Raw genomic sequence first — 12860 nt, 5'->3', positions numbered from 1 at the left:
GCTGAGCCGCACCAAAGTGCTTCACAAGAAAGTGCTTAAGTGCAATAAACAAAGAATAATACAATAGGTAAAGTAAAGCAAAAAAAGCAAAAAGAAAATTTAAAAGGTAACCAGGGAACACTATGCACCGGCACTTAAAAAAAGGAGACACTAATTGAAGGCTAGTGAAAAGAGGTGGGTCTTTAAATGGGACTTAAAAATATTCAGAGACTGGGCTGCACGGATGTGCAGGGGGAGGCAGTTCCAGAGTCTGGGGGCCGCTACTGCAAAGACTCTGTCTCCCTGGTTTTTAGCCTGGACCAGGGCACTTCCAACAGTTGGTCAGCTGACCGTAGTGCTCTGGAGGGGATGTGGTGGTGGAGACCATGGAGGGATTTGTAAACAGTCAGTAGAAGTTTAAAATCAATGCGGTAGCGGATGGGGAGCCAGTGGAGTGATGCGAGGACCGGGGTGATATATTCGCGCTTTTTTGTACAGGTGAGGAGTCGGGCGGCTGAGTTCTGAACCAACTGCAGGCGGCGGAGCTGTGATTGATCAATGCCGGTGTATAGAGCGTTACAGTAGTCCAGTTGAGATGTTATGAAGGCATGGATGACTCTCTCTAGATCCCTCTGGGGCAGGTAGGATTTGATCTTAGCTAGGGTTCTCAGGTGGAAAAAGCTTTTCCTAACTACTGCACTGACCTGCTGCTTGAGCTTGAAGGCACTGTCAAAAATCACGCCAAGATTTCTGACAGAAGGCCTGATGTTAGAGGCGAAAGGGCCCAGGGCATCGGTGGAGAAGGCCGGAGATGATTTGCCAAAAACAATGATCTCTGTCTTACTCTCATTGAGGTTGAGGAAGTTTGCACCCATCCATGCCTTGATGTCAGCCAGACAGTCAAACAATGGATGGAGTGCAGCCTGCCCATCAACCCTTAGGGGGAGATACAGCTGGATGTCGTCGGCAAAGCAGTGGAAGGAGATGTTGTGTTTGACCAGGAGACAAGGTCAGAAGTATCACCCACTTCCCAGCCTCTCACAGACGCACACTGGTGTTAAGGTTTGAGTAGTATTCATGACTTGTGTACAAATCTGCCAGCATAAATACAATTATAAATAAAAGTATAAATATTACAACTACAAAATTAGCATATAAAGTAGACTAACTCTGGCGCTGCATGGCTTTAATGCAAATATTCCGCCCCAGACTCACACAAGAACATTCATTGTTCAGCTGCCTCCCTCTTCTGAACAGGCAGGTTCTTTCAGTTACCCAAACACTGTTTATGCCCAATGTCCTCTTTTGACAAATTGAAGAAGTGGGATTTTTTACTATTTTGAAAAACACAGATTTCAGTGTGTGGTCTTTACTCGCAAGAGCAGTAATGTGAAAAAGTTACAGCATAGGAGCTTCTCTGTCACTGTTTTCAACCTGTGTCTGCATCTGCTTCTCTTTCTTTTGGTGGAGTACAAGGCTCTGTTCTGGGCCCTCATTGTCTTTCCCTGTACTAGTTGTTCTTTCCCCTAGGCATGTAATACCACTGCAGAGCACATACATTATTTTATAAGGGTCGCGGGGGGGGGGGGCGCAATCCCAGCTAACATTGGGCGAGAGGCGGGGTACACCCTGGACAGGTCGCCAGCCTATCGCAGGGCCACATACAGAGACGAACAACCATTCACTCTCACATTCACACCTCAGTCAATTTAGAGTCCAATTAGCCTAACCCAATTCTGCATGTCTTTGGACTGTGGGAGGAAGCCGAAGAGCCCGGAGAGAACCCACGCATATACGGGGAGAACATATGGTTTAACATGAATTGCCTAAATTCCATCGAAGACGGGAAGTAAATTACCAAAGCTTAACAAAGCACTACACTGATTTAGCTTATTCTTCCATATTTCTCCATGTTCTCCATTTCATGATGGACAAAAAAACATCAAAATTGATGCAACTGAACAAGAGATATCGTCTAATTCTATCCCATGCATTCTTCCTTGTCTAAACCTGACACCTACACTACCCACAATGCATCTTGACAGCTGACCGTCTGGTGAGAGAAGTAAGACAGAAATATCTTTCAAAAATGTTGATCTTTTCAGAAGAAGAGCGCAGAATGTACATTCTTGTTTTAATGTTGAATAACTTAGGTCCAACTTGTAATGTAGGTGTCCTGTAAAGGCCACAATTGAGCGGTATGCGAGCCACCCTTATTATTTTATATATGTACAACCACCATGTATCAAAAGTGTGTCACGACATTCTACACCACTGTTGTATTTCCAGCCTATTTCCCTGAAGAATACAGTTTTTTTCATCGTGTCACCCTGTGTGTGGTCCTGTTGGCATGCTGCTGCCCAACGATACCTACTGATGCAAGGGACTGCGCTTGACATACATCATCTGACCTGTTGCCAGGCCCAGACTGGCCATCAGGTGGCCTGGCCCGCTTTTTTTAAAAGTAAATCTTGTGAACGCAACGCTGCAGAGTGCAGGTCTGCCCCACACCGGGTGAAAGGCCGGGTGGTCGGCCTGAGGCTGGCGGCATCCAAAAAAAAAAGAAGAAACGATCGGTGCAAACTGTCTACATGGAGTATGGATGATGATAATGATATAGCACTCATCTGTAACCATGAGTGCTTGAAATGGGCCAGTACGTCTACGTTTTACTCTTTGGCATACCGTTACTTTCTCTTGCATACCGGGACTTCCCGCAAGATGCCGGTACAAGATGCAGCCCTCTCTCTCTTTCTCCCTCTGCCCTGCACGTACACACGCGAAAAACAGAGTGAAGGGGAGGAGGACGAAGAGGATTTGCTGCTCCACAGCGCTGATCAGCTGTTTATTGAAATTAAAATTCAACGTATCGTGTCCAAACTCCACACTGCACTTTATTGGACCCTAAACAACACACATGATGACAGGATGAATGGTACTCGAGATATGACTTACTGACATTCTGAAAATTAACTTCATTTCTTTGAAGAACACAAAACATGATAGTGGAAATTAAAGGAAAATTATAATACAGACAGAATTATGCAAATATTTATATTTTCAAAAGAAGCTACTTTCCCCTCTTTTATGTAAATGTGGGTGTTGGTCAGTGTCCATACAACACATATATAGGTTGTAAGGATATTAATAGTGTTTTGGTTTTAAGTATTCTTTACTACAGCACACAATAGTTTACTAGTACGGTATACATATCTATCCTCTATTTATGTCACAGTTCAACAGATTGATGGATTTAACTTTCAAATCTACAAAATTTTCTTCTGGGGGAGCATACCCTCAGACCACCGACAGGGTCTGACGTCCACCCACATTAGTCTCTCACAAGCCTTTGGGAAACAAACCAATTTTGGGGTTTGAACATTGTTGGAAAGATATGTCATCTAATTTCTTTCTTTTTACTTTATCTACATGTGTTTGGGATTGAGGTATGGAGGACTAAATGTGCCAAAATAAAATATAAAAAGGGTCCCCACTTAAAAAGTGCTGGGGCTATATTTCCCAGACCGAATGATTCTCCCAGTCCGACCCTGACTGCTATGTTGGTAGTTAGGTGGTAGTTTTCTTTGCCTCAGCAAGACATGAAAGGTTTAAGTTGCTGAGAGAGTTGAGCTTAAAGTCGGCTAAAAGTTCTCATATGACACAAATAAAATTGGAATAAAGGCCCTAACCCACTATGTCTTTAGTTACTTTAATTGTAACTCCTACATTTTGGAATCCCACTGGAGTTCAGATGTTTAAAATCTGGATATTTTAAAAGGGTAACGGAAGTATTCATGTGTTTGTGTGAGTGTTTGTTTCTCTCACCATCATTAATAATGGCAGTCAGCATGCTGCCCTTCTTCTTGCTGATGTGACGGTCGTAGGACAGACACTGCAGGTCTCTGAAGCTGGGTGTCCCCTTTGGACAGGGGGAACCTTCACAGGCCTTGTGCTCCACACTGGCACTCTGACAGTGACGGCCACCAGGGCCAGGCCTGCGCAAGCACACACACACACACACACACACACACACACACACACACACACACACACACACACACACACACACACACACACACACACACACACACACACACACAGTATATACAGTTTGAGAAACAGGTAAATGGGTCAACAAAGGTTGTAAGTATATATGGATATCTAAATATAAGATGAACTGAACACAATTTTTCAATCACTATGATCGTGTTAATGGAAACAGGTCACCCCACTGAAAGTGAAGCATACATGAAAATATCTAATTATTTTCATGCATACTCATATGGAAGCTGACCTTAATGTCAATTAGAATCAGTAAAGTTGGAGGACTTTTCAGCGAGTTTCCTCTCAGCTGGAAGTTCTGGAAGATGGGGGAAGCTCATGTGTTGATACTGCCTTTGTAATAACAGAAGGAACATTCTGAACACACATTTACAGAGATCCAGCACCTCACTTTGTATACGGCCAATTTAATTTAAAGGTAATCACACATGATTGGGAAATGCACTGTGTGAAAGTGTAGGGGTATAGAAATATCTGTCTGTCAAATATATTACAGTTTTCTCGATTGCTAAGACACATCTCTTGAAATAATGCTCCATTTCCAAAAACTTTAAACACAATTGCATAACTGCACACTCATTTTCTGTCACATTCACACACATTCATGAACTGTCGGAAGAGGACACATTCACATGCGGAATAGGGGAAGCTGGGATCGAACTGCCAAACTTCGGGTTAGAGGACGACCGACTCTACCTCCTGAGCCACAACCGCCCCAAACCGATGTAAACCGATTTGAACTTTTTATTCCTTACAGTTATGTACTGTAGAATACCGTAGAATCATTTCCTGGCCAACAACAAAGCATAACCTAATACTGTAATCCCATAACCTAACATAGGAAAAATAACAGTTTGTACATAAAAGGGGAATTTAGTCTCTCTGTGAGCAATTTATGTGGTTGGCTTTGACCATATGCACAATTTTCCTCTCTTACGCTTCTGAAAATTAATGTCTCCTGCCTCCATCAGGTGGTCGTCTTTCAGTTCTGCAAAAATAGAAGTACTGATGGAAAACCATCCAATTTACAAAGTAAGAACTAACAGTAACTACAAATTACTGTACCTGTATGTGATATGGTACAGTAATTCAATGCATTTCAGACGACATATAGCAAAACAGCTACAGTACATGTATGTGCTGTAACAGTGCATCACCCTAACCCTTACCTGTATTGGTTTGCATTACAGTAAAGCTGCGAAGATTTGGCTGAACTCTTTTCCCAGCCTCCCTCACCCACATCCCATGGACAAGGACATGGTCAACAAGCATTGCATGAATTTAATCTGAAACAATTTGTCTTCCCCTCCACCTCTTCCTCTTCCTCTTCCTTCAAGTAGATCCATTGCTCTAAAACTAGTAAACTGACCGTTGGCCCTTAAATCTATATATCCTGAGGTTCTGATTGGGTGTGAACCATTTTGAATCCAGTGTTTCCACCTGAGAAATTGTGTGCTAATTGTGTTCAAGTTGTGATGACTTGAGTTAATGATATTGAATGCAATGCTTTCTGAATGAGCACATGGTGTAACCAATGATAAATGAAGGGATTTGTGTTTAGAGTTTTGGGAAATGTGTCTGTCTTTTGGTAGATGGTATTATGGTTTGGGATGTTAAGTTAATGGGTCTAGGAATAGTGTGTAAGCAATCGAGAAAAAACTAAATTAGAAGGAGAATACTATGAGTCGTTACTCTATCGAACAGCATGGAACATAAAAACAGCATAATGTTTCACATTACAACATCCATTATACACCTACTGCAGATATGATGACGTGTTTTTTACTGCACAGGCCTTGATTAAAAAACTCCTGTGTAGAACTTTACAACAGCCCTCTAATTGACAAATGTACACACACACAAAGACACAGAGACAGACAGAGCGGTGACATACGGAGGGTTGTCACATTTCCTCTGTCTGAACTGGACTCCAGTACCGCAGGTCCTGCTGCACATGCTCCAATGGCTCCAAGGACTCCAGTCTCCGTCCACATGCTGAGGGATGGGAGTCTTACTGACACATTCGCCTGCCCTGCACCACTGACACACACACACACACATCAACACACACACACACACACACACACACACACACAGATTTAAATAATTTACAATACCTGTCACACTTATCATAGGGTTAATTTGAAGACAACATTCTGTATACAATATTTATTTAAATATATATCGCACTAGCAGCTTCTCAGACTCAAACAAATGTTTCGTCAGTCACCCCTTTCCCTATCTGGTCTCAGCAAGTTGTGGGTGAAAGCAGCCCCAAAACACACAACCAGCAGTAACCCCGTGTAGTGGAGAGCAAACAACAACCATCCAGCTAGTTGTCGTGCAGATTGGTAAAATGGATTGTCGTCTCTCATCCATGGGTTGGTACTCTTGTCAATGCCTGAGCCGCTGTGTGAGATTCTTCAGTTGGTAAATGTGCGTATTTGAAACTATTTTGGAGCCCATAGAAATGCATAGAAATAAGTTGTAGCTGCAGTGTTTCTGGTTTAACAGCACTGTGGTGAGCAGGTGACAGGTGTGTTTACAGTCTTTAGCATCTACACATTTACATCACTGCCAATAGTAGATGGAGCCACGTCGCTTTATAAGTGTGGGGAGGGGAGATGGTTTCACAGGGTGGGACTCACATGCATTTACATGAATGCATACCTGCTGGCTGGCAACCAAAACAAAGAACAAGAAGCTCCGATCACAACACACTAGTGGAGAGTGTCTTCATTCCCTGCTCAGGAAACCATAATTCCACTATATCTTGACAAAGTAAATGATTGTTGGCTGCCACAATAATGTTTAATTAATATAAATTTTCTCATATATAGAACATGGTAAAAAGGCATTTTCTATCAGAAGCCATTGTCTGACAAGATCTGAGTACTAGTGTATGAAATGCATGTCTAGGATTTAAATAGTCCTACCTTGTCTGCTCCACACTCTGTTCCATCCAGAGGAGGATCCAGTTTGGTCTTACAGGAAGCATCACCCTCTACCAAACACCACAGGCCAGCACACATCAAGTGCTGATACACACGCACGCACACATATACACACACACACACACACACACACACACACACACACACACACACACACACACACACACACACACACACACACACACACACACACACACACACACACACACACACACACGTACATAAAACACAAAAATATGGGAGATAAATTTATGCTGACATTCACATACTGTAGTAAATTCAACATCAGGTTAATTTACATTCAGAACAACAACAGGGTTGTGTCATGCTTACCACCACGCTGCTCTCAGTTTTCCTTTTTTAGAAAAAAGTTCTCCTCATTTACTAATGAATTCTATTTGCTTCTTCTCTGTAATGTTTTTGATCAGAATTATTTTTCTGTCACTAAAACTCCAAATTTAAGGTCTACAGGAAAAGTGAAGGCTTTAATGTGGAACATATACATACCAGTTGAGTTTACATTAACAGTAAACAGCATGATAAAATAAGGGGAATAATACAAAAAATAATAAAGGTCTGTCTCTGCTTTAAGCCTAAAAAATACAACTCTGGTTTTCTCTGATGGCAATTAAAGGCTATTTAGAAATTCACATTATGTCGGATAGCCACACTCAAATGTACAGACCTGGGGGGGGCAAACAAAATGGTCAGAAATAGCTCTGTTTTGTCTGAATATAATTTTTAAGTTTCCCAATCAAATGACAGACTTGAAGCACAGAATACTTCCCTCACTGAAATTATACATATTGGCCTATTTATTAAGTCAAAAACAGGTGGGTCCAAACTGCAGCAACCTGCTTAATATCATGCTTCAGTAACAGAGGTCTGACCGCTGGAATCTCAGGCATTCTTCCCCACAACTGAAGAACAATAAATGGAAAGATGAACACATGTACACTTATGACTAAAGCCTCTACTAGCTACTGTACACTGTACAAGTTGTACAAATAACTGCGAACAGCATCCACTGGGAAGAGGTCAAAATTCATCAACTAGTCCCACATTGTTATCAACTTGTCATCATAAGTTTTGCAATAGATGTTTCTAGAATTTCTTCCCCAGATTTACCTTTATAAATACATATAAACATATACATGCACATGTCCATGCAAGTCATTTTTGGACCAACTCTACTATTCCAAATTCTAAATATCAATTTTCTCTCCTGGGTGTAAGGTAGGTAAGACATGCAAAGAATATGAAGCTGAACAATGTGTGACATGATAATGGAGTGTGTGGTACCTCCATGTCGTTGCAGAAGGTGGCATTGGTTCCAAACAGGATCTGGCACTGTTCGTCCACGCTGTAGTGCATGCCGGGCAGCTTGGGAGGCAGCCGGACCTGGTAACGGCTCCTGGGGTCTGTGTACAGTAAGCAGCCACTGGCTTTGGACCTGTTTGAAAAACACAAAAGAAAAAAAGAGTTCATAAACCCTTAAATTAACATAAATATTAACTGAGGGGTTCCAAACCGATTGATTGGTCTGATGAAGTCAGACTATGAAGGAATACATATTTCAAACTAAATGCTGTTTGTGTATGTATATCACTATTAGAAGTCTGTGCCACTGGGTACAATTAGGATTACTAATGAAGAAAGGCATTTAAAAATGTGGGCGGGGGGCTGGAACTAACCCAGCTGACTATCCCAACTGGTGACAACTGTCGTTCCCTGGATATTAAAACACTGGCTGTGGCCAACAACCGCTCTCTCACCTTCCTTACAGTCGTCAAAGGTTTAGTTCTACTTTCTTTTCCTTGTATTTTGTTTTCATGCACTCACAAAACATGCGCACAAACTTCAACTCTCATAAACATCCTACACGGCTGGCATACGCACTCTATGGAACTGCTTAACTTGTGAAAATGGTGTCTCCAGCGTTTTTTCATGGCCTCACGTCATTCAGTCACTATAGCCTATAGCAACGATTTAACATGACTGAGTAATCATCTAACATGAACAATAATTGGTCTGTGTCCCTTTGTGTAATTATTGTATTTGTGTGGATAAGTCATATTAGATCAGGGATTGTCAAGGACAGGTTTCTTCCTTTCTCTATGCACACACATACATTGAAAGCAATTTCTGGGATCAGTGTCTTTCTCAAGGACACTTCTGGATGAGCAGCCAAATATGACATCGCCAAATTTACCATTAATCACTGACTTGGGATATGGAGTGATAGAGTGATATTGGCACTGAGTATGAACCATTACAGACTACTATCACTAGGTAAATAGTGAATATTAGACGGCCAACAACAACAATGTCGAATTTAAACTGCGCTCCCTTGGCCATACACTGTTAACACGTTCTATACATGTAGAATTATATTATAATTGGAATTGCTGAATCAAACAGAATACTGTTAACCCTGTAAAGCCCAAATATAGAAAAAAAATGAGCTAAATTTTACCTTTCAGATGTTGTTGTAGGATGCAGAAATTAAAGGTTTTTTGATTTTTTTTTACATTTTAGTAAGTGTTTAGGGTAATGTTGTAATTTTGCAATGGTGGGCGTCAGTGGTAGCAGAAGTTCTGTTTTTGCACTCACAGTCTGAATGAATATACAGAACTACTAAGGGATCATTTGCAGGCTTGTTTGCTCATGTAGCCCCATAACAACATATATCATAAATAATCATCACACAACAGTCATATTTTTCATGAATAATAATTTATTCCTTTAAAAAATGGGGAAAAAATTACAGAATTTTCTAAAATATTTACAAAAGTAAATAAACTGAATGAAAGCTTTGACAAGGACCCAGTGTTCCACCATGTTCATTTGCAGTGACAGTCCCAAAGACAGTTCTTTCCTTTATTCACGGACATTGCACTTGCTGCAGAGTGTGGGTGAATCCTCCATCCCAGTGTCTGCATTGTCCTTTCTTCGTCTTCACAGGGAAATGTGTGATCATGTCCTTGCATATATGCACTTAGGTGGAGCACAGAAGTCCTCTTGGCAGGGACCCTATATTTGGTGGACTCTGATCACCTGAGCTAGGTCTCTTCTGAGCAGTCAAAGGGCTCCTTGATTGCACTGTGTTACTGGGCTCCCATTGCCTCAAGATGGTCGTCCTCTTTGGTGTGTTGACAGTTGTGTTCACCAGGATGAGAGATGATGTTAGTTGTGCCTAGAACAGTCTCCTGTTCAGTATCTCTTTCCTAGGAATGTTGAAAGCTTTGCAGTCCCACTTGTAGAGGAGCCAGATGTAAAACACGGCGAGGATGATGATGCGCCAGATGGTGTAAATGTACAAGTGCCGCAACGCAAATAAGTCTCAAAAAAACCCTCCCTTGTATTTATTGTAGGCACCCACAATGTAAGGCCTCTCAACATTAATGTAGGTTTTGGTGGCTTTTCCCATTGCTGAATCAACATCACCTGACAATCCAAGTTCAGATTTGGTTCTAGCTCCTTTTACACTTCAAAGTGACAGATCATGTCAGAGATTTTAGTTTTTACCACAATAAGAACCCCATGGGCGTGGCTGGCCTTGCATGTATTGTTTAGTTTAGATGAATTTACCCCTGAAAGGAATCACAGAGTTGTGCTCTTCGGGTATCACTTGCACCCCATTCGCACCTGTCCCTGAAAAAAGCAACAACCATCCCCCAGAGCATGTACATTCCCACATTCCAGAACATTTAAAAACCTGTTCTCCCTAATGCAACAAGGAACTATTTTGGCAAACAGACAAAGCCCAAAAAAAAGCCCAGGATCAGTGAATTTAATTTTTTAACTGGTGAGATACAGATGCAACTTTAAAATTCGGCTACAGAGTTTCAACCGGAAATAATGTATTCCTGTATTAAATTCTGGTCTTAATTCAAAATTGGAACTTGTAATTGTAAGAAGATATTTAAGAATAATCAAAAGGATAATATTTATATTAGTATTTTTTTCAATTTGTGAACATGTGAGAAGTGCAATGTCCCCAGGTAATGCGTAAGGTGCAAAGGCTTTTTTGACTACCACTCTCACCCAGTGTTGTAAAATTGCAACATGTAATAACAAGCTCAAACTCTAATTTGATGAATGTATTCCACAGTAGTTTGGTATCTACCTGTTCTAGACATTGTAATAAACACACACAAAATATTTCAGGCATTTTACTTACTTTAATCTTGATATATAAAATCCAATAAAACAAGGAGATGAGCTTCAAGGAAAGTCGACATGCTGTGTGAGTTCATGGCCTTGTGGCTAGACCTGTTTGCACGTTTACCACCCAATAACATTGTAAGGCTAAACAAAAGGAATCATTGACTATGTTAATGTGGTCTTTAGGGAAAAAAGCATTTACAGATATATTTTTAGGACAGCTAAATGTGATGTTGCAAAATTACAACAGTGGACCTTACAGGGTTAACATTAACGAGGTGAAAATCAATGAATAACTTATATATATTTATATATATAATTTTTACATTTAATTCAATTTAAATATGCATAATTGCTTTATGTGATGAAAAACGACTCATAAGTGGAAAAACCTGGTTTGATTAGCAGCAGGCACATTTACATGACTCCTACAAAAGGTCTCGACCACTCATAAATTCTGTGCATACTTAAAAGAAATCGGAAAATACAAAAAAATGGTGTATGCGGGAAGTTCTCCTAAATCACTCGTATGCACGGTTTAAAAACAAACTTGAGCATACGAACGGTTCTTGCATGAGGCCCATTGACTCGGAGCATCCACAGGCAGAAAAGCCTTCAGCGCCCCCCATCATTTTAATAAGTTCAACTCCACTTGGGTGATGCAGGGCTTGGGTCTTTGGTGTCGTAAGAAGAAAACTGATTTTGGTAATAACTTTGCTGTCAGAGAAAATGTGTTTCCATTTACTCTGTGTTTGTGGTTTTGGTATCAGTGACCATATACTTTGCCAAGACTGATAAATCACACTCAGCCTGTTGGTAAATGTGCTATTGGATCAATATTATTCATCTGAGTTTCTAACCTCAGTTAACATCAGTGTTTACCCACAACACAATTATTAAATGAGCAAAGAACACATCTGAGCTGTAATCAATCTGCAAGATAAGTTCTAAGAGTGTGTGGGACAGCCTCATGAATGCAAAAAAGGTTTTCATCATAAATCCAGATTTTTACATTCTCTCCAAACTAGGCCTGTAAACTGATGACGTTCTTTAGATGTTTGTCAGATTCTGAGCATGTGGGACCCCACCCACATCTGACTGGCAGGCCCTCTTTCTTTATTTCAGTCTTTTAAAAGAGTGGCCATTGGCCAGATGTTACTCAGAAGCTGGAGTCAAACGGGGATATTTTAAATCCAGGTTAAATTCAGCGGAATTTTCCAGTTCTCCAAAACGCATCGAGCAAAACCAGTGGAACAACTGACTGACAAACACGAGGTGTGTCTGAGCAGCCCTCAGAACTTCTTTAGACCTTCATCGACTCGTAAGGAATTCCCTTTATGAAAATGATGCCAAAATATCCTGGATATGGCCAACTACATACACCTGTATCATGAAATTATATACATAAATAAATAACAATATGAAGCTTGAACATTAAACCTCTCTGTCCTACGTTTTTTTCAGACATATCTGAGCTAGTGTTGACTCTGACTCGCTCATAAACTCTTGTCCTGGACCCTTCAGTGGAGTCTGTCATTGATCCAGGGTTTATCGGATAGAGCGTCTGTTAAATGTTGTTAAAAACATAAATATTTAATTACGAAGAATACTATCTGGGTTTCCAAAAATCCAGTCTTACTGTTAATACAGAAAGGCTCTGTTCCAATATTTTTTTACATATACTTTTTGCAGGTTACC

The 12860-nt window shown here is 40.7% G+C and overlaps 1 protein-coding gene across 4 annotated transcripts in view; it reads right to left on the bottom strand.

Moving 5' to 3' along the window:
• The window catches only part of adamts17 (ADAM metallopeptidase with thrombospondin type 1 motif, 17), a 143817-nt gene that overhangs the window by 56555 nt on the left and 74402 nt on the right, over positions 1-12860 (bottom strand). For all 4 annotated transcript variants that reach the window (XR_004790516.2, XM_035628405.2, XM_035628407.2 and 1 more), the window contains exons 10-13: positions 8298-8448; positions 6978-7079; positions 5936-6081; positions 3805-3974 (exon numbers count right to left, since the gene is read on the bottom strand). Coding sequence is in view for 3 of the 4 variants with exons in the window: in XM_035628405.2 (XP_035484298.2) it covers positions 3805-3974; positions 5936-6081; positions 6978-7079; positions 8298-8448 (569 nt within the window). In the remaining variant the exon portion in view is untranslated. The remainder of the gene's footprint in view (positions 1-3804; positions 3975-5935; positions 6082-6977; positions 7080-8297; positions 8449-12860) is intronic.

Source organism: Scophthalmus maximus, chromosome 4 (genome assembly GCF_022379125.1).
Source record: "Scophthalmus maximus strain ysfricsl-2021 chromosome 4, ASM2237912v1, whole genome shotgun sequence".
Taxonomy (NCBI): Eukaryota; Metazoa; Chordata; class Actinopteri; order Pleuronectiformes; family Scophthalmidae; genus Scophthalmus; species Scophthalmus maximus.
This window is presented reverse-complemented; position numbering and strand designations above follow the sequence as displayed.